This window comes from Anarhichas minor, unplaced genomic scaffold (genome assembly GCF_050575085.1).
Source record: "Anarhichas minor isolate MPS153535 unplaced genomic scaffold, ASM5057508v1 ptg000113l, whole genome shotgun sequence".
Taxonomy (NCBI): Eukaryota; Metazoa; Chordata; class Actinopteri; order Perciformes; family Anarhichadidae; genus Anarhichas; species Anarhichas minor.
Window position 1 is genome coordinate 156,036 of NW_027466559.1, and position 22,406 is coordinate 178,441.

At 43.0% G+C, this 22,406-nt stretch overlaps 1 protein-coding gene and 1 long non-coding RNA gene across 2 annotated transcripts; one reads left to right on the forward strand and one right to left on the reverse strand.

The window, feature by feature from the left end:
* Positions 1 to 5: 5 nt before the first annotated feature.
* LOC142940044 (uncharacterized) lies at positions 6 to 772 on the reverse strand. The gene is made up of 3 exons (XR_012950367.1): positions 700 to 772; positions 201 to 360; positions 6 to 71 (listed from the first exon to the last, which is right to left on the reverse strand). It is a non-coding gene; the product is annotated as an uncharacterized LOC142940044 (long non-coding RNA).
* Positions 12 to 19,004, forward strand: LOC142940043 (NACHT, LRR and PYD domains-containing protein 3-like). Its single transcript, XM_076082910.1, has 11 exons — positions 12 to 326; positions 2,491 to 2,776; positions 2,957 to 3,061; positions 5,971 to 7,822; positions 9,914 to 10,087; positions 10,672 to 10,830; positions 11,218 to 11,376; positions 11,851 to 12,024; positions 12,131 to 12,304; positions 13,769 to 13,815; positions 16,148 to 19,004. Exons 2-11 carry the CDS (start codon positions 2,500 to 2,502, stop codon positions 16,672 to 16,674), a joined length of 3,648 nt encoding a protein of 1,215 aa, XP_075939025.1. The 5' UTR covers positions 12 to 326; positions 2,491 to 2,499; the 3' UTR covers positions 16,675 to 19,004.
* Positions 19,005 to 22,406: the final 3,402 nt, after the last annotated feature.

Sequence of the window (22,406 nt, forward strand, 5' to 3'; positions counted from 1 at the left end):
GACTGGTCATCACCAAGTAGAACAGGGAGGCCTCTGAGTACGAGGGTGCACATTGCTGTCACATCTGGTTTCTAGAAGTGGATAATTAACAAAAAAAGTTCAAGATTATGTAACATTCAAATCTGACCGTACAAATATGTTTGTCAATGTGACAATGAAACAAGTGTCACCAGAATGTTTGTTTGACAGTACGGACTCACCCGTGAATCAATTTGCTGCACAAACTCAGCAGATGTCTCTCCAACACTTCCGTTCTTGGACTTGAAGATTGTGACAAAGTGCGGTGTTGTGTAGTGGTCCACAGCATCAAAAAAGTCATTCTGCAGGTTTGTGGTGGCTCCAGTTAAACTCTGCAAACACCTAGAACACACAGAAAAAAAAACATACAGTGACTAAATCGGCTTGGACCAATGTGGACATTTTTGAAAACCATTCTGCAAACAAAAACACCGTCACAACTGTTGACATCACTGCAATTGCCAAATTTAATCAATAGCATACTGCTATTTAGTCACCAGGCTGAGTGACAGGACAAAGTATTGATTGAAAATTGATTTTGATTTAACTTTTGCTACAGCGAGCTAGTCTATTAATTCTAATAAAATTGTAGCATTAACGCTTTGTCAAAAACTGCTCTACCGCTGATTATAACTCCTTAAGCCTAAATATCCTCCAAATTATAGGCTACTGGCATCTCACCTTTAGTGAACCGGCATCCAGTGTTGACGAAGCAGCTCTTTAAGAGCCCTCAGGCAGTTACCGTGAGCACTTCTTCTGAAAAGGACAAAGAATATTTAAGTTAAAAGGAAGTTGTACTCATATGTTGTTATTTAGAGACAAATCCCTTGATAAATGCATGCTTTACCGGCATCACAGGAATAAACATTTGATTTTGTTAAACTAATCTTTTTGACACAGGTCAAAGAAGCTAGCTAAGACCACCAATATCCCTGACAGACAAAATAAATGACTGGGTCATAACGTATACAAGCCTCCTCGATATAATTGTGGGATTTTTTTGTTTTAAGTTACCATAAAATGGAGATTGAGATGATTTCTCCTTCATTATCAGCCACAGACAGCTTAATGTAGCTGACAGCTCGAGAGGGGGAAGGAAAGGTCATTAATTTGCGCATTCAGTGAGGCTAAAGAGCGGTGTGCGCGCGCAGCTGCAGCTTTTAAGCACTTTCACTGGAATTGAATTAACGTTGAATGAAGCCAGTGGCTACTTGCGTCCATGTGAAAAACTATGGGTGTGTTGGAAAGACTGTTACAAAGACACTAGAGTCATTAAATACACAGACGTAGCATAGCCTACCCTAACTGTTGCGTTCACTCTCGTGATATTATCGTTTCCTTCAACCACGCTTTGCATGATATATAAAAACATGTCCGCTGACGTCATACACCCATCACGTAACGTAAAATAATATAACTCCACCGCTAACGAAACAAACAGTACTGTTAAATAGTCTTCTAGTTGTCCACCTAACGCGGCTGCAAACTGCACGTTTCAACACCACCGTGTTTAACGTCGCTCTCAAAGCACGGTTCATGCTGCATTCACTTGTAACTCGGAATTTCCAAGTTGTAATGTCGTGCGACCTGCGACCAAAATACGTTGGCTGTGTCAACTCGAAGAAAACCGAACAATTAAAATGTACATCGGACTTTCCACTTTCGTTATGGAAAAATGAAAATATGTTTTCAGGCGAACCTGGAGCAGTGGTGGGAACAGCTAGTATTTAGGCTACCGCCAAGACATGCCTGAATAAGTCTAGCTAAGCTAATGTGCAGTGACTGTTAGCTAAGTCAGCTAGCGTTGGCTAGTTAACAATTAAAATATGTTTTCAGGCGAACCTGGGGCAGTGGTGGGAAAAGCTAGTATTTAGGCTACCGCCAAGACATGCCTGAATAAGTCTAGCTAATAGACGAAATGTGCAGTGAGTGTTAGATAAATCAGCTAGCGTCGGCTAGTTAACGATTAGCAAGCGTTAGCTCACGCTAGCTAACATTGGTAGCAGTCAGAAACATAAACATTTTACACACAGTTACTGTTTGCTTGATGACTTACCTTAATATTCTTAAAAAGACAAAATGAATCTTCACAAAAGCCAAGTGGTTTGTCTTTCTTGCCTCAGCTACCGAGTCCGCCGATCCACCATCTTGAGCGCACACATGGACTGAATGTGGGCTTCTGCGCATGCTCAGACCTCAGCCGTTTTTTGTTACTTGAGTGTTTGAAGTTAGCTTAACTCCAAACAATAAAGTAAATAGTTTTTTTCCACCCGCAATTAACGCTGACTTAGTAAAATCTAGTAAGAAGTCATATTTTGGATGACAAAGTAAAGTTAACTAATTAAATGTAAGTCTGGACAACTATTACATTTTACAGTGAGTTAGCTCAAGAAATCTGCTGCATGAAGCTCTGGATAATCAAATAACTGAACTTATGTGACTGACTATTAAACTGTCCTCCCATGTGAGTAGAGAGCACTGATGTCACAGAAGGAGCTCCTCCTTGGAGTCTTGCAGGACTTGGGGAATGACGAGTTCATGCACTTCCAGTGGTTCCTGAAGCAGGCAGAAATCATAGAAGGCTTCCCAGCTATCTCGAAGAGCCGACTGGAAGAGGTCAACAGGCATGACACGGTGGATCAGATGGTGCAGACCTACAGCCTTCTTGGAGCTCTGCAGATCACAGTGGAAGTTCTGAGGAAGATCAGCAGAAATGATTTATTGGAGCGTTTTTCCAAAAGTGGTTCTGAACCCAATGGTAAGTCTGAGTTCATGTTAGCCTTCTGCTAATGAAATTAATATTGAAAATTTCATAACTTTGATTTACATAATAGGCCATTAGCTGGCACTATGCCAACGTCTGAATAATTTCCATCATAGGAGCCTCTCTAATCATCCTCTCTATCTTTTTCTTTACATCTCTGCTCGGCTCCCTCAGACGATGCCGATGATGTTGGAGAGACTTCAGAGAACACAGGACCTTCTTCAATTCAACAAGCACAGGGAGCTCCTCACCCTCTCACACCTGGTGCTCAGGCTGAAGGTGAAGCTATTGCTGTTTACAGTTTGGGCACTACTGATTACATACCTCTTCAGAAAAAAAAGTTTATTTTAATGGCAGAGGCAGCATTGTGACCAGAGAGGCATTTTTGCAAATCCCTGGTTGGGACCCATAAACATGAGACCTTTTCACCCACTTACATCTGGCTTTTGCCTTCAGTGGGAAAGGTTACATTAGCATCGATTCCCGGGACAGATGAGTCTGTGGTAGTCATTGGTATTTATCGGCGCCAACTCCCATCGGCAGTGTTAGAAACATGACACCAGGGTAGACACGCGAGTCTCTGCCCCTTTTCCAGCATAGTGCTAGTGATTTGTGTTGTAGTGAATATATAATTAATTATATCTTAATATTTTCCACCTCGTCAACATCCTCTCCCAGAATACACAGGGGTTGTGAAGCATCCTCTTCCATCTGAAGTTTATCTCCCTGGTCTTGGTCATGTTCAGAAGCAGATTGTTTCTTCCAGCCCACACCACAAATGAATCCCCCAGTGCTCTGTACTTATACACCCAACCACTGCAGAGTTTCTCAAAAAACTCCTGCAAGTCACATGGTCAGTACTAACCATCTGTTGTGTACAATGTGATAATCATTTCGGAGAGAACACTGCTCAGTTTGTCAAAATGCGGTCTGTCTGTCATGAAGTCTGTAATCCAGGAGATAGTGGACGTGTCCACCCTCATTGTGTGCAGCTTCTCCCTCTAGTGGCTGGATGGTGTTGAACGCACTAAAGAAATTCCACTCCCAGATAGGGCTGGTAGGGAAAGGGTCCAGCGATGATTTCACCTGCGGTCTAAGGTGGGCCAAGACCATTCTCTCCGGCACCTTCATCACGTGAGATGTGAGGGCAACTGGTCGATAGTTGTTGAGGCCAGATGGAGTAGTCTTCTTGGCAACTGGTGCAGGCAGGACGTCTTCCACAGCATTTGTAGTTTCTCCAGCTTTAGGCTCAGGTTGATGAGGTGTTGCAGGATAGCAGACAACTGGCTGACACAGGTCCTCAGAACCCTCGGGCTGATACTGTCCAGGCCTGCAGCCTTGCCTTGGTGGAGTCTCTCCAGCTGTCTCCTAACCCGACCAGTAGTGACAGTCAGGCGGAGGAGGGTGCTCGTCTTGTTAGTGGAGGAAAGGCACTTGAAAGGTGAGGGATTTGGGTCTAAGAAGCTCACCAGGGGGGTTTCAGGTGAGAAGGGTGAAAGCATTAGGGGCAGACGGGGTGTGTGGAAGTCTGGGTGAGAGGTGAAGGAGACATTACATTACATTACAGTCATTTAGCAGACCCTTTTATCCAAAGCGACTTACAATAAGTGTGTTCAACATAGGTATTCAAGGGAACTACTAGTCACCAGAAGTCATAAGTGGATCTCCTTTTTTAAACAAGCATTTAAGAGCATAAACCAGAGCAAAAGTACAGCGCAGAAACAAACTAGATAGATAGATATAGATAGATATAAACTTTATTCATCCCCAGGGGGAAATTAGTTTGTAGCAGCAGCAATTTAGAGAGTAAAATAAAATATAAAATATTACGTATGAAAATGCACAATATATACAGTACAATAAAATAACAGAGCAGATATTGAATTTGAAGAAATAGCAGATATTGAATTTGAAGAAATAGAATAATAAAAAATAAGATAAAATAGAATAAAAAAAAAATGCACAGTATACAATGAATTAGAATGGTATTAAATTAACAACTAGGTAAACTAAACAAACTGAACAGTAGTGCAAGGATCACCAACAACAAGCAACAACCGTGTAGCGTTGTTGTAGTCATTTGAAGGAGGATGATCTGGCCAGAGGTGATTTATTATACCGTGTTATAGCAGAGGGCAGGAATGTTCTCCTGTATCTGTCCTTGTGACAGCGGAGCTGAATCAGTCTGTTGGAGAAAGTGCCACGCTGTCCCTGCAGTAGGTGGTGGAGAGGGTGATCCGGGTTATCCAATATGGATAATAGTTTCTTCAGTACGAACTAATACGAATACAATAAGTGCAACAAACTAATATGAATACAATAAGTGGTGAGTGGAAGGCTCAGGGTAGTACTTCTTGAAGAGGTGAGTTTTCAGCCTGATGAAGGATGGGCAGCGACTCTGCTGTCCTGACGTCAGTGGGGAGTTCATTCCACCACTGTGGGGCCAGGACAGAAAACAGCCGTGACCGGGTCAATCGGTTGCAGGGACCTCTGAGCGACGAGGCAACCAATGGATGCGAGCTCTTACAGGGAGCCAGTGTAGAGAACGGAGAAGGGAAGTTGTGTGGGAGAACTTGGGGCGATTGAACACCAGACGAGCTGCAGCTCTCTGGACAGCTGAGGGCTGTGAACTAAACCTGTAGAAGAAAAAGTTGAGCTTATTTGCTCTCTCCGACTGCCTACTGAATGTTTGTCCCTAACTTTTAACCCACTGATTTCCTTCATTCCATTGCACACATCCCTTGTGTTGTTCTGCTGGAGTTTGGCCTCCAGGTTTCTCCTGAGTAGTCCTTGCACTCCTTCAGCTTCTCCCACAAGTCATGCTGTATATTCCTCAGTTCATCCACATCTCCAGACCTGAAAGCTTTCTTCTTCTTCTTATCAAGAAGCACTTTCAAATCACTGGTGATCCAGCGCCTCATTAGTCTCCTGAGTCCAAGTCCTCACAGTCCTTCTGGATACAGGCTGCCGTTGGACAATAGGGACATACTTTGGTGTCAGCAGGAGCAGGTCAGATCTGCCAAGGGAGGAAAGAGCAGTGGCACTGTATCCTTAGTATTTGCATACAGGAGGTCCAATGTTTTACTGTCTCTAGTGGGGCAATTAACATACTGATAAAATGTTGGCAATGTTTTATCCAGAGTGATATGAATCAAGTAATGTAAAAGTAATGAGTTCATTCCTAACAGATTTGCTGGTGCCAAGACCAAATCCTCCACGATTCATCTTGTCATACCAATGCATGCTCCAGTCAAACCTCCAGAACAAGTTTATGTGTATACCAGAAGGGTCGTCAAAGCAGAAGGATAAAAAACATCTTAATGATATCTACACGGAGCTCTACATCATAGATGGGAATGATGTTGATGACAACACGCAGCATGAGGTCAGACACATTGAGATGACATCAAGAAAACCACAAGGAACTGACAGATCAATTCAGCACAACAACATTTTCAAACACCCTTCTGGAGAAAACACACCAGTAAGAACAGTCTTGACAAATGGGATTGCAGGAATCGGCAAAACATTCCTTATTTACAAGTTCATCCTGGACTGGGCTGAAGGAAGAGCCAATCAAGACGTGCATCTCACATTCCCCTTCACCTTCCGCCAGCTGAATTTACTGAAGGGCAGAAGGTTTCGTTTGGCAGAGCTCATTCACAAATGTATCAGGGAAAGCCAAGATATAAAAGAGGAGGCGCTTCATTACATCTTCACTGAACTACAGGCTTCAGGAAACACCAACTTCGACAAGAGTAAATTTAAACTTCTGTTTGTGCTTGATGGGTTGGACGAAAGCCGCCTTCAGCTTGATTTCAGTGACAAGGAAGAATGCTCTATTGACGAGCCACTGTTGGTGAGTGATCTGCTGGCATACCTCATCCAGGGTAAACTGCTCCCCTCTGCTCGCCTTTGGATAACCACACGACCGGCAGCGGCCAATCAGATCCCTCTATACGTTGTTGACATCGTGACAGAGGTGAGAGGGTTCACTGATCCACAGAAGGAGGAGTACTTCAGGAAGAGATTTAGAGACAGGCCGATGTTCAACAGAGTCATGTCCCATATCAAGACATCAAGAAGTCTACACATCATGTGTCACATTCCAGTTTTCTGCTGGATCACTGCCACAGTTCTGAAGCAAATGGTAGGCGAAGATGACCGAAAAGAAATCCCTCAAACTCTGACTGAGATGTATACAAAATTCCTTGTGTTTCAGATTAAGCAGACAGCACTTAAGTATGACACAAAGGAGAACATCAAGATCATTATGTCACTTGCGAAGCTGGCTTTTCACCAGTTGGAGAGAGGCAATCTGATCTTCTATGAGACAGACTTGACCAACAGTGGCATTCATCTTGGTGAAGCATCAGTGTACTCAGGGGTGTTCACACAAATCTTCAAGGAAGAAGATGGGCTGAACGAAGACAAGATGTTTTGCTTCGTGCATCTGAGTATTCATGAGTTTTTGGCAGCTGTTTTTGTGGTCCTGTCAATTGTTAATCACAGAAAGGATATGATGGCTGAACCGCAAACACTTCTCCAACATCTGCAGAAGCTTTTCAGAAAAGCATCCACAACTGAGGTCTATATGAAAGCTGTGGACAAGGCCTTGAAGAGTCCAAATGGACACCTCGACTTGTTTCTCCGCTTCCTCTTGGGCCTTTCGTTGAAGTCAAATCAGGATCTCTTGCAAGGCCTGCTGAAACAAACAGGAATAAGCACAGAGACCAACCAGCAGCTAGTGAAATACATCAAAAAGAAGATCAGGGAGAATCCTTCACCAGAGAGATGCATTAATCTCTTCCACTGTCTGAGTGAACTGAAGGACTGTTCCCTAGTGGATGAGGTCCAGTATTACATGAGACAAGGAAGCCTCTCCACAGCCAATCTCTTTCCTCCTCAGTGGTCAGCCCTGGTCTACGTGATACTGTCCTCTGAAAAAGATCTGGATGTGTTTGACCTAAACGAATACTCCAAATCAGAGGACGTTCTTATGAGAATGCTGCCATTGGTCAAAGCCTCAACAACTGCACGGTAAGTACTTGTTTTAACTTATTTAAACACTTCACTTAACAAATATTTGTATCACTTTATGCAGTATCATTATTTTCAGGTATCTGGAAAAGGAATACATTTTATAAACAACTCACATGGTACTTGATACATATAGCCAACCTACGGGGGCTTTCAAGGATCATTATTTGTCATTATGCAACACAGGGTTGCATGCAGTTGTAGCTTATTTGCAACACAATAAAAACATGACAAACAAACAAAACCAAAACAGTGCATTCCTGTATAGCATTTTGTAAATTTAAATCAGGAGGAATGTAAACAGCAGCAACAAAAACAATTCTCTGGGCAGATAATATAGCCGACATCTTAGCATGAAAAATTCGACACCAGGAACACCTTTTCCATCACCTTTGATTGTGTTTGAGCACTAAGCATCATTGATGTAAACACCTCCTCTCATCCGACCGGAGTCCTGCACTCTGTCCTGCAGTCCGTCCGTTAAGTGTAGCTTGATCCGGGATACTACGATGGAGCCAGTTCTCTGTAAAGATGTGGGCACAACAGTCATCTCTGTTGCTAGGTTCACCTGAAGTCTTATTTCATCCATCTTATTTTCTTGTGACTGAACATCAGACAGCCAGCAGTAGACTGGGTGGTGGAGTAGCCTTAGGCTCTAGCTGGATTAGTTTAGCTTCGATCTCGGCAGTTTGGTGGTGTTTGGTCCGGCAGGTCCGGCTGGGTGGTACTCTGGTTTGTATCTAAACAACAAGTTGCCCAACCCCTTCTCACTCCCAAAGTATCAAATACCACAGTTTGGTCATTGCTCAATGGCGTCTGACGCAGACACACTGAGACACTCAATAGGGTGTGTCTGTGTTGCACCGGGCTCCAATGTAAACAGTACCCTGTCCGAGCAACTGACATAGTGCAACAAAGTTCACACAGGGCAGGTGGGAGGGGTTGGTTGATCGGTCAAACAAACACAAGACTTTCGCTTAAGAGACTGCTCTTTGCGTCCCATGGGAAACTAAAAGCAAATATGACATTTTGTCACATCAGTAGTTAGTCACGTGAGTTGTTAGTCACATTAATAGTCAGTGGCGTTAGTAAGTCAAGCTAACGTCAAACAAGTTATTTTCCTAACCCTGACGAAGTGTGTTTGTTGCCTGAACCTAACTTTCTGTGAAGACGGAAGTTTAAAGACACTATACAAGTATCGTACAAATATTAACACACCCTCCCTGCCACGTCCAAAACTGACGCTAGAGGGGTACGTAGAGTGTCATAGTTTGAAACGTAGGGGCACTGACCAAGCAATGAGAAGATAATGCGACCCAATTGCAGGTGGTGAACCGGCATTTGTTGAGATTGGCACAGTACAGGACAGGTTAACAAGAGTGGGGGAGGTCTGAGTTGGACTTCTTTTATTTTGTCCGCATAATTTGTGCACTGCACTACACCCGACTAAATAGCAAACAAACCCAAAGCAGCAATCTCACTCTGACTGGAACTAGCCAAACAGAGTCTACCCCAAACAGGGAATCTCTGACTAAACAGACACTGAGACTGTTTATTATAGTCAGAGATTCCCCTGTATCCAGCTTCCCCTGCTGTCTAGACCCTAAATATCAATGCTGTACATTCATTAGTCACATAATGACTGTGGCTCAGCTTTAGAGCAGGTTGTCCTTCAATCAGAGGATCGTCAGTTTGATCCCCGGCTCCGCTAGTCCATGGCTCCTTGGGCAAGAAACCCCAAATTGCTCCCATAGCTGTGCCTACACACAGTGTATGAATGGGTGTGAATGGTTAGATAGTCCTGATGGGCAGGTGGCACCTTGCATGGTAGCCCCTAGCACCAGTGTATGAATGGGTGTGAATGGGTGAATGATGACATGTAGTGTCAAAGCTCTTTGAGTGTTTGGAAGACTATAAAGGCGCTACACAAGTACAAGTCCATAATAATCCATTTTTAGTGAGATAGGTAACTTTACATTTTGCATTTTGCGCACATCTTAATTTAGTGATCTGCTAGATGTAACAATATATTCTACCATATAATATATGAAACATAAATAACTTTAATATCCCACTCCCATTCTAATTCAGACTGAGCCAATGTGAGCTCTCACACCTATCGTGTGAAGCCCTGGCTTCAGTTCTCGGCTCGCAGTCCTCAAGCCTGAGAGAGCTGGACCTGAGTTACAACGACCTGCAGGATTCAGGAGTGAGGCTGCTCTCTACTGGATTGAAAAATCCTAACTGTAGACTGGAAAATCTAAGGTCAGTACCTACGTCACTCCACTCTCACTGCTTTACATGACTGTGTTTCATTAGTTGATCTCGCTAATGCATCTGTTTTTGAGGTCTGAATTAAAAGAATTCTTGATGCAGCCATAAGACGCCAAAGTCAGAAATGTTGCATTCAGTTATGTACATTATTTCCATGTGGACAATTAAGTTACTACTGCAAACACTGGGATTAAAACAGGAGTCTGTTTTGTCCAATAGCATGAGTGCCAAAACAGATCGCTCCCTGTAATAATCCAGTTTACACAACAGAAAGTGTAACGTTGATGTTTGCAGTTTAGTCTGTGGAAAAATGTCATGAGATATTTCATGGAGCTCCTTAGGACGCCACCTGTACTCCTGCTAATCTTCACAGTATGCCCTGTGTTTCTATTTTGTAATAATCCATATTTAAAAACTTAATGTACCCTCTGTGATGTAAAATTGTAAAATTTTAACATATTATATATAAACAATGGATATCAATGCAAAACCAGCCAGTCGCGATAAAGAATTGAAAAACAAGAGTTAGCAACTTAAGTTTCAGAGTCAAACTAATGAAAGACTGCCACATGCAGGTTGTCCAGCTGTGAGGTCACAAAGAAAGGCTGCGCTTGTTTGGCCGCATCACTGCGCTCCAACTGCTCCCATCTGACAGAGCTGGACCTGAGCCACAATCCCCCAAGAAAACCCAAACTCAAGATGTTGAATTTGATGAAGATACCGGAGCCACACAAGTATACTTATTCATTTTTTATTGACTTATTTACATTTTTCTTGAGGGGCTTTAAAAATGAGTGTATTCATCAGTACTTGACAAAAATATTCCAACGTAAATTGATTATAATTGAATTAGCAGTTCAGGGAAAACTGACAATACAGAACTGTGACTTTAATTATGTTTCTGTATTGTTTTGAATTCATTTAATTCCACAGGATTTACTTACTTTTGTAGGGAGAGTGTACCGTAATCTTCACATTCTAATTTCATAACAGCAAAACTATTGAACAACAATTCATGACAATTGACATATTACATGTTACATATTTATTGCTGTACAGTACGTTAAATATCTTACTATGAAGTTGGCCTATGGACTTTTTTTATTGCCATTCTTTCTTAGACCAAAAGATTCTGAGCCAACAGAGTTCTGCTGTCACAATGTGGGACAATACAGCAGTCTGAGAAAGCTGGACCTGAGCAACAACAACCTGCAGGATAGAGGACTATACATGCTCTCTGTTGGACTGGAGAGCCCCCACTGTGGACTGCAAAATCTCAGGTCTGCCCACTGTTCTGTCACGTCATCTGAAGGTGCTAAAAATTCAGAGCATTAACTCTACATAGCAAACAACTATTTGCTATGTAAAGATATAGTGGAGTAGTGGAAAATGAAGCCAATCTCCCTCTGCGTGCTTCTCTGTGCTTTTTTTAAGTAGCTGGTCCGGCCGCACACCGAGTCCCAGTGTGTTTGCCGCTTCCCCCTCAGTTTAACACTGTTAGCTCAGTCAGCACTGTTTAGCAGTGTCGGTGCTGTTAGCACTGTTAGCTTCTAGCCCCCGGCTCAGCCGTTGTCATGTTGTGAGACGTGTGGAGGCAATCCCTCAATCATTTGCTCTGAATTTGGAATTTAGCAACTTAAATGATACGGTTGTCTGTTTCTTTTGTTTCTTTCTATAATACCTGTCATGGTGCTTCAACCCACCACAACTGTTGTTCTCAAACAAATGAATTGTCATCACTAAATCCTCTTCAGTCTCAGTTGGTGTAACCTGTCGAAGAGAAGCTGTGAATGTCTGGCGTCAGTTCTCAGCTCTCAGTACTCCAGTCTGAGAAAACTGGACCTGAGTAACAACGACCTGCAGAACTCAGCAGTGGATCAGCTCTCTTTTGGACTAAAAAGTCAACATTGTAGACTGGAAACACTAAGGTCAGTAATTCTGAACCTGCGCTTTGACATAGAGATAATGAAACCTTAATGCCAGCACACCAGCATGAAAGTGGTCCTTGGAGGATTAAGCGTGTTCTCTCTGCAGGTTGTCAGGCTGCCTGGTCACAGAGGAAGGCTGTGCTTTTTTGGCCTCAGCTCTGAGCTTCAACCCGTCCTATCTGAGAGAGCTGGACCTGAGCTACAACCATCCAGGAGACTCAGGGGTGGAGCTGCTCTCTGCTGGACTTAAGAATCCACAGTGGAGACTAGAAACTCTCAGGTACTCAACAGTTCACCAACCGATGGCCTCTGTCTGGTAACATAATGAGCTGCTCAGTGGTCATTTTGGTGGTTCTTGATCAACAGTTTCTCCTTTTTAGTAGAAGCTGTAATCGTGTTTGTTTAGTGTTGACATTCATTGATACATCCCCTGCTTTATGGTCTGTGTGACTCTAAATGGACCATCATTTACTAAATGAACATCATGCTGTATTGAAGAAGACTTGAATCTAGAGACTGAGACCATAAACTCATGTTTACAATGTTTTACTGAGGTAATAAATCAAGAGAGAAGTAGAGTCATTTTCTCATAGACTTCTATACAACCAGAGGAGTCGCCCCCTGGTGGACACTACAGAGAATGCAGGTTTATGACACTTACAATAGTATTGGCTTCATTTTTCAGAACCGGAGGTTGATGCCTGGTTACAATGCAAATCATTTGGTCTTTGAACACAGGATGTGAGTTCGAAGTGGCTCTATAGGCTTACTGAGGTAAAGCCAGACAAGCTGGCATGCATTCACTGAGATATTAAGACTGGTCTGTAGTGTTTGCCCAACTGTAATTTTGCTCTTAGATTAGTCAATCTTCAATTCAAGGTAGACAGTTTCACAAAAGCTTCAAAAGTTAACATGAGAAAGGAAAGAGTTTTTAGAGAGCACAGTAACCTGTTGGAAATACACAGTGAGGACTTTACACTTTGTCCAAGGAAAGTGTCCTGATCCTAACGAGCAGAAGTCAGCAGAAGTACTGATCCTTGCTACTTCAAGAGGACTCAGCTCTACGTCATTTTATTCCACTGGAAGTCTTTTATACAGTTACGTTAAGGAACATTAAGGAACATTCTGAGCGGTTTGACGCAGTTCCTCAGTCAGCCAGGTTTTTTCTATTTTGAAAAAGAATAAGTAATTTACTCAAATTCATGGCAAATCTACCTGTGACAGCTATGTGCGACAGTCAAATGTATTGTGTTGTCCTGCTGCTTTAATGTTTGGTAATCCTCTCAGAAAGACGCTTGAGATCCTGAAAGCCTGTTCTTGACAAAGTACCATCCCCTCCGAATAATAACGCGCATGGGAAGCAAAAAAGCGTCTTCTCTGATAAGCTAGCAGTAGTGTTTTCCCCCCAAAGAACCATTTCAAGTTCTTTTATTCAGCGGTTTGTTTTATAAGAATATCCACGACTAGTGGACACTGAGTTGTTAAATCTCAAACTGGATCTATAAACAGCAAACTTAGTAGAAGATAGGTAGAAGATAGGCCTCTAGCCCTAAATGACCTGTCACCTCTATCGATGCCGACCATCTACACACAGCATGGACTGTACACATCCACAAACATGTGTAAAGGTGTCTGTGTATGCAGACAGTCAAACATAACCACATGTGGGTTCACTGTCGTGCAACCAATGGGTTCTGTCAAACACAGGCAACTGATCATGATATCCCCTCTTCTTCTCCTTCAGGGTTGATCTTTGTGGAGAGTTCAGGATCTTGCTCGGGCCTAGGAAATGTAAGTACTTTTTCACCCTTACCTATTCTACCACTCTCACTTATACTCTGAGCAAAAATCTAATTCTGCTGCTTCTGATCATATTTCCAAATATAAACATCACACTAACCCTTTTTTCCTTGGGAGACCTTGTGGGTCTTTTTTTCACATAATTATATGTTTCATGTTGATCATAGAACACTTTTGGCTTGTACACCATGCACCAGTTTTTTTTACCTGTTTTTCCAAGGCAATAAACAAGAAGTGCAGTATTTTTTATATGAAACGTCCATAACAGCGGACATCCATAATGTTTGTTGCTGTTTTGAATGACTAACTTCAAAACTAGTAAAGAATCTTTCCACCATTGACCCTCCGTGTCCCCCTCAGGTAAACACTGTTAGCTCTGTCAGCACTTTCACCGTAGTTAGCACCGTTAGCTATGAGCGCTCGCAGACATGTTGGGAGGCAATCAAAATGCTCCCAATCTCGGATCTTGCAACTTCAGTGCTAGTGTCAGCACACAAACATGCTGTGTTCAGCAGGTATAATGTGAACCATATTTCTAACGTATTGGTTCAAATTTTAGTTAACTTCTTCACTCGTATTGGAAAAGTCTCAGAAATACTGGATTGGGTATCGGCCATAGTCATCGTGACATCAACAGTTGGTTTGTGGCCTGCCGTTTTGAGGCCTCAAGTTCGACGTTTTGGCCCTCGCCTTCTTGGCTTTTGCAACCGGTGAATGGAAGTGACCATATCTAAACTGCGGAGGAGTGAAAATAAAGACACTGTATTCGGCTGTGGGAGTGACCTGTCAATCACAAGATAGCCCCGCCCTAAAGCATACCCTGCTTTATGGTCTATTTGACTGTAAATGGACCATAATTTACTGAATGGACATCATGCTGCATAGAAGAAGGTTTGAGGCCATAAACTCATGTTTACTATGTTTACATAATAAATCAAGAGAGAAGTAGAATAATTTTCTCATAGACTTCTATACAATCTGACTTCTTTTTGCAACAGTGGAGAGAATGCAAGTTTATGACACTTCCGCATTGGCTTCACTCTCGGGAACCAGAGGTTTCAGCCTGGTGTCAGAGTCCGTGAGCTAACCCAATATCACATTATGTTACGTTCCACAGGAACAACAACATGTGACACTCGCTACCCGATCCGTGCAACCTGCCCGATCCATACTGCACATGTGGAAAATAGTGCTACACACCAGTGGTTAAACACTCTCGTGCAATCCACTGTGGGACTAATAAAGGAATGTTTCTTCTTCTTCTTAACATAGGGAGTTACAATATGATGCTTTCAAGCTCTATTCAGTAAAACAATTGTATTGAGTGAAGGTTGATAATAACGTTATCATGATACGCTCAAATGTAATCATATAAAATGTAGTTTTGGAGTAGAAATTTGAATAATTACATTTGTTTGAAGATGTTTTCAATAACAAATATAGAATAGATATTAGAGGGGGAATTTTACCGTGTTTAACACACTGGGATCTGCCGCTACAAAAGGCCAGGTATCGGAATCGATATTGTGAAGGAAGAAATATCGGAACATCTCTACATTTCATGTATGATGATTAAGATGGTAAAGCTGGTAAATATGTCCAGCAACACACTGGTATGTTGATGTCATCTATGTGATAATGTTAGCATGCAGACGTTAGCATTTAGCCGAAAGCATCTCTGTGCCCAAGTAGAGCTTTACAGAGCTGCCAGCATGGCTGTAGACTCTTATGGCGACTGTGGCTCGGTGTTAGAGCGGGTCGTCCTTCAATCAGAGGATCGGCGGTTTGATCCCCTGGCCACTAGTCCATGTCAATGTGTGCTTGGGCAAGACACTTAAGCTGTGCCTAAAGTGTGAATGTGTGTGAATGATTACATAGTCCCGATGGGCAGTTGGCACCTTGCATGGTAGCCCCTGCCATCAGTGTATGAATGGGTGAATGATGACATGTAGAGTTAGAGAGCTTTGAGTGGTCAGAAGACTAGAAAAGCGCTGTACAGGTCCGTTCAGCATGTTATTTGACCTGCACCGTCTTTGATTTCCATGCAAGAAGCACGTCGGTTGTGACAGCTTGAAAAAGAGCCTTCAGCATCCGTCCCTAACTTCTTGTCGCAGATACGTTCTTACCTATACATCTTCTTCAACTCCAGCAGGGACACAGGCACGGACTCATAAGTCATCCAAACCTGCCTCCCTCACAGAAATCAGATGTTCAGTATTAAAGGGAAGATGTGATCCTGAATAACTCCTCTGCAACTGAAATAACTTGTCTGTGAATAAAAGTTCACTCCATTTACCAGCTGTGTCCCTTTTCCTCCTGGCAGATGCCTGTGAACTCACACTGGACCCAAACACAGCACAGGATAATTTACTCCTATCTCAACGTGCCAAACAGGTCACATGCGTCGGGAAGGCGCAGTCCTACCCTGATCACCCAGAGAGGTTTGAACACATGAGCCAGGTCCTGTGTACAAACGGTCTGACCGGGCGCTGCTACTGGGAGGTGGAGTGCCGAGGACCAGTTTACGTAGGAGTGGCGTACAGAGGAATCGGCAGGAAAGGACGAAAGGACGACTCTCTGCTCGGTTGGAACGACAAGTCGTGGTGCTTAGAGTGCTACAGCGACATCGCTTGGCACAACGGGAAGGTCAGAGGTCAGAGGTCATCGCACCACAGCTCCAAAACAGTAGCAGTGTATGTGGACTGGCCCGCTGGCACGCTGTCCTTCTACAGTGTCTCCTCTAACGCACTGATCCACCTCAACACCTTCAGCTGCACTTTCACCGAACCGCTCTATCCTGCGTTCAGGGTACTTGGTACTAGTTCATATGCGTTACTGCGCACCTGTTAGTATTGTACGATGGGATCTAGGGAATATATATATTGACATATATTCATATCAATACACCTCTTGATTTGTATATTTAGTCATCTCTTGAGACATATTTGTGTATGCAAAGCAGATCCATTTGATGCATTTTGCACACAACAACAGAATTCAACTTTTTAAACTGACATACAATCAGAGGTGTTGATATATAGACAGTGGCTATGAGTGTGAGTGGTGCCATTTGTTTATGGCAGTCCAATACCCAGCTCTGCTTGTTCTGTACCAGGTGTGAATGGTTAGATTGTCCTGAGAGCCCCTACAATTAATATATGAATAAGAGACAGTGTTTATATCAAAATGACCATTTTACATCCCCTGGAAAAGGCAAACCAGTCTCTGTCACGGTTCTCCAGTGCGTAGCATTAACATGACTATACATGACTTTTACAACTAATAAAGAATTAAAAAACATACATAATTCAATTCAATTCATACAATGATGATTAATGGGTAATATGTTGATATATTCCAACATCAAGTTTCTATTTGATCACCTGACGAGACGATATGATAATGTGTGCTGTATGCTTCATAGTGTGCGCCATATAGAACTATAGAAACAAGTCACAAACATGGGAGTGTGGAGGCTGAAATCTTCCCCACCGAGAGAAGGCCGGAGAGCACGCTCCACTGTTTTACAGTAGAGTTGCTTCTTAATAAATCTACCCTAAACTGGTTTACAATTCAAATGTATTTAATCCTACTGAAGCTTATACAATTACAGAATGAAGTACACTACTAACAGAATATATAATATATGATCCGCGCGGAAAAGCTATTCACTCGCGACTCAGCCTGGAAACACAGATGTTTCCAGGCTCAGAGCCGAGGAGAAAGAGAGTGAATTCCTTTCCAGCACTTCCTCTTACAGTTTGAAATCCCCTCCCTTTTGTCCATCTTAATTCCTATTGGCTAATTTCGGTTGCCTCCTCCTGGCGTCAGGCTTCCGAAAACCCTCGCGCGGGCACAACCTGCAAATGTCTGTCTTGAAGTCTGACTTTCCCTTGGCTATTCTTCACAGTTTAATACATTCAATGACTGTCTTTTATGGCTTAACACTTCTATGATAAACATTCTATATAAAGATAAGGATTTGCAACTTTTGGCAAAAACTTCACAAGTTTCACAAACAGATATAAAGGTGCTACTAAGATACACTTCTAACTACAAATCACTTCTACAATTATGAATCTTCTAATTATGTATTCCAAAACACTTCTAATTATGATTTCTTAATTATGAATCATTAAACACTTCTATTATGATTTCTTAAAACACTTCTAAACCCAAATTTCCTACAGGAGGGGGACTAAATGAAAGTAAATAATAAAATATTATTATAGGACATGGTTGTCATCTGCTTGTGTGCAGTCTTCCTCCATCTATGATACCGCTTAAAGCCAGGGTTGGCAATCTTGAGTGCATGGAAAACAATGTCGTTGCTTGGTTGCGTCTCGCCTGAATGCTGAAAAGAAGAAAACAGTCATTGGCCCCTGCATGCACACATTGAGTCGTAACGTGGTTCATCATTACACATCCCTGTGGTGAAAAACCCAAATGTAGTTCTTGATTGACGGTCTACATTTTGCAGGTCACACCAGCACCTCGCCCAGGCCTGGGTTTTATTTCACCTGACGATCATGTCAGAGATTTAAACAGTTTAGAATTTCAAGGCGAAAGGCAAAACATTGTAATGCTCTGGTCTCTTCAGAGATGTTCTGTTCTGCTTCCATAAGACGTCTTCTTTCAGACTAGTGCAAAGAAAACGTTTTATTAACTTTTTATTTTACTACTTTGTCAATTTGCGTAGATTTCTCCTAAATTCACCAAGAGTTAGCGTTAGATAATACCTCATTTGCATATTCAAATCTAACATTTCAGAAAACTTGTAATGGAATTGTTGTAATTGTAATCAACTGGGGAAATGTAATATGATGAATTTTAACCGTGGTTATTTTTTTACCCTCTTCACCTGTACTGTCTTCTAAATGTATATCATTGTGTATCAAGGCCAGAATCTCCACTTCAGTAGCACTTACTGTACATCCACCCACCTCTCCAGTTTCACTCCTCTCTATATCCTGAAGCTCTGTTCACACATCATTCACAGCCGCATTCATACAACATTCTACTGAGAAGACGGAGGAAACAGGTTGTGTGACAGTGTGTTCTGATTTATCTAAAACTTGTGTTCCCTAACAGCGTATCTTGCCAAATTATTATCTTCTGTTAAACAACGTCTGAGAATTAATTTGATTCCATGAGCCCATAAATAATTTGCATGTCTCTTATGTCTGGCATCTTATTGTTTTACACGCTGCCACAGAATGCTTTATTCTGATTTCTGTCACGTTTATTTTATTCATTGATTAATTATTGTTTGTTTTGTGAATATCACTGTATATGTACCACGGGCGTGGTGGTGGAATAGCCACAATTTTTCGCAAAGACATCACTACAAGTGCAATAACCATCCCGGCTCCCTCCTCATTTGAACACCTTGTCTTTAAACCGTCTGGTCCCAAACCCCTGGTTACTGCAGTCATTTACCGCCCCCCAAAACCTAACCCTGCTTTCCCTTCTGATCTGTCTGAATTTGTCACAGAACTTTGCACCATCTCTCCATCCATTCTGCTACTTGGTGATTTTAACATACACGTCAACTCATCTGACTCCACAACTTATACAGAACTCCTGGACATCTTTAACTACTTCAACATCACCCAACATGCCGACTTTCCCACCCATAAAAAAGGACACACACGACCTGGTCTGCACATCCGGCATTACCATCAGCAATCTAACCAGCATCGACCTCACCATCTCTGACCACCTGGCTATCACCTTGGACATAGACATCCCCACCCCCCATGTTAAGCAGAATCGCACCATAACATTCCGGAACATCAAGTCCATCAACATCTCCTCGCTCTCCTCCACCTTGGCTGCCACTGTCTCTGCCTCTGCCCCTATTTCGTCTGCCTCCCCCACTGCCCTGGTCAATTACTATAATGATGCACTCTCCTCCTGTCTTGACGTCATCGCCCCCAAAAAATCCAAACTCATCTCCTTCACCCACTCCGCCCTCTGGTACACTGACCGACTTCGCCTCCTCAAAGTGCAGGGCCGTCAACTGGAACGTCTTGCCAACAAAACTGGACTTACTGTTCACCTTGATGCCTTCAAACTCCACCAACAACAATATAAAGATGTCCTGAACACCGCTCGCTCCTCTCACTACTCCTCCATCATCCAATCTGGCTCCAACAACCCCAAAACGCTTTTCTCCACCATCAACAAACTCCTCAAGCCCATGGACACCATCTCCACCTCCTTCACCACCAGCAAATGCAACTCATTTCTATCCTTCTTCAACGACAAAATCATTGCAATACACAACCAGCTGGCAGCCCCCTCCCCCCCTCTATCACCCCCAAGCCCTCAACATGACTCTCCCCTACTTCCAAGCCACTCACTCTCTTCCTTCAGTTCAATCACTGAAATGGACCTCTCCTCCATACTCTCCAGCATGAAGACTTCCACCTGTCCCCTCTTCCTTAGTCAAGGCCTGCCTCCCATCACTCTCCCCTCTCATCACCAACATCATCAACTCCTCACTGTTTACTGGTCTCATACCCCCCACACTCAAGATCACTGCTGTTACCCCCGTGCTGAAAAAACCTGGTCTTGACACCGACATCCCCAACAACTACCGGCCCATCTCCAACCTCCCCTACCTGTCCAAAGTCCTTGAGAGAGCTGTTGCATCACAACTCAAGTCCCACCTCAATCTCCATAATCTCTACGAACCCTTCCAATCCGGCTTCCGTTCAAAACACAGCACAGAAACCGCCCTACTGAAAGTCACAAATGACATACTTCTCTCTGCTGACTCTGGCTTCCTCTCCATCCTCATCCTCCTTGACCTCAGTGCCTTCGACACCATCAACCACTCCATCCTCCTCTCACGCTCCATCGTCACCCCCTCCACCCAGGTCTGCAACCTCGGTATCATCCTCAACCCCACCCTCTCTTTCCTACCCCACGCCAACCACATCACCAAAACTGCCTTCTTTCACCTCAGGAACATTGCACGCCTCCGACCCTCCCTGTCCTCTGCCACCACCGAAATTCTCATCCATGCCCTCATAACCTCCAGACTCGACTACTGCAACAGCATCCTCTATGGTTCTCCCAACAAATTCATCAATAAACTCCAATATGTTCAGAACTCTGCCGCTCGACTGCTCACTTCCACCCGCCGCTATGATCACATCACCCCGGTCCTTCACAACCTCCACTGGCTCCCGGTCAAATACAGAATAGACTTCAAAATACTACTCACCACCTACAACGCCCTAAACAACCTGGCCCCTCCCTACCTTTCAGACCTCCTCCCCTTCCACGCCCCAACCCGTTGCCTCAGGTCCGCCGGTGCAAACACTCTGAAGACCGTCAGGACCAAGCGCCGGACCTGGGGTGACAGGGCCTTCTCAGCTGCTGCCCTCCCCTCTGGAACGCCCTCCCCATCCACCGTGAGGCTCCCTCCCTATCATCATTCAAACAAGCCCTCAAAACCCACCTCTTCAAACTCGCGTTCACCTGCTAACCCCTGCACCCTACCCTCCATTACATGACCCATTCAGCACAGCTTCTACAGCTATTCTTTTTTTTTTTGTTTTTTGTTTGTTTGTTTGTTCTGTTTGTCTCTGCCTTGTAAAGCGTCTTTGGGTATTTTGAAAAGTGCTATAGAAAATTGATTTATTATTATTATTATTATTATTATTATGTGAACACATAACGGTTAATCAAACACAATGTATTACATGTTTCCATAATGTTTTATAAATGCTTAAGTAAAGATTACAGTAACAAGTGTATTCATCCTTTTAATATCTCGATTCTACTACTGATTATAATATTCATAATATTACATCAATATCAACTAATGAATTCCTAAAAGGCAGAATAAGTCTCGACTGTTGTAGTTTTTGGCTGACTGGAATTTATACAGTCCTGCCATCTAGTGGCCAAACATAAACGGTGCAGCTTCACAAAATCTTTCTGCAATGAAACTTCTGAGAAATGCTCTAAGAAACTGTCCTAAACTGTTACTTATGAGTCCATGGGGTTATGTGAGTGTTACTGATGAGTCCATGGAGTTATGTGAGTGTTACTGATGAGTCCATGGAGTTATGTGAGTGTTACTGATGAGTCCATGGAGTTATGTGAGTGTTACTGATGAGTCCATGGAGTTATGTGAGTGTTACTTATGAGTCCATGGGGTTATGTGAGTGTTACTGATGAGTCCATGGAGTTATGTGAGTGTTACTGATGAGTCCATGGAGTTATGTGAGTGTTACTGATGAGTCCATGGAGTTATGTGAGTGTTACTGATGAGTCCATGGAGTTATGTGAGTGTTACTTATGAGTCCATGGAGTTATGTGAGTGTTACTGATGAGTCCATGGGGTTATGTGAGTGTTACTGATGAGTCCATGGAGTTATGTGAGTGTTACTGATGAGTCCATGGAGTTATGTGAGTGTTACTGATGAGTCCATGGAGTTATGTGAGTGTTACTGATGAGTCCATGGAGTTATGCGAGTGTTACTGATGAGTCCATGGAGTTATGTGAGTGTTACTGATGAGTCCATGGAGTTATGTGAGTGTTACTGATGAGTTCATGGGGTTAT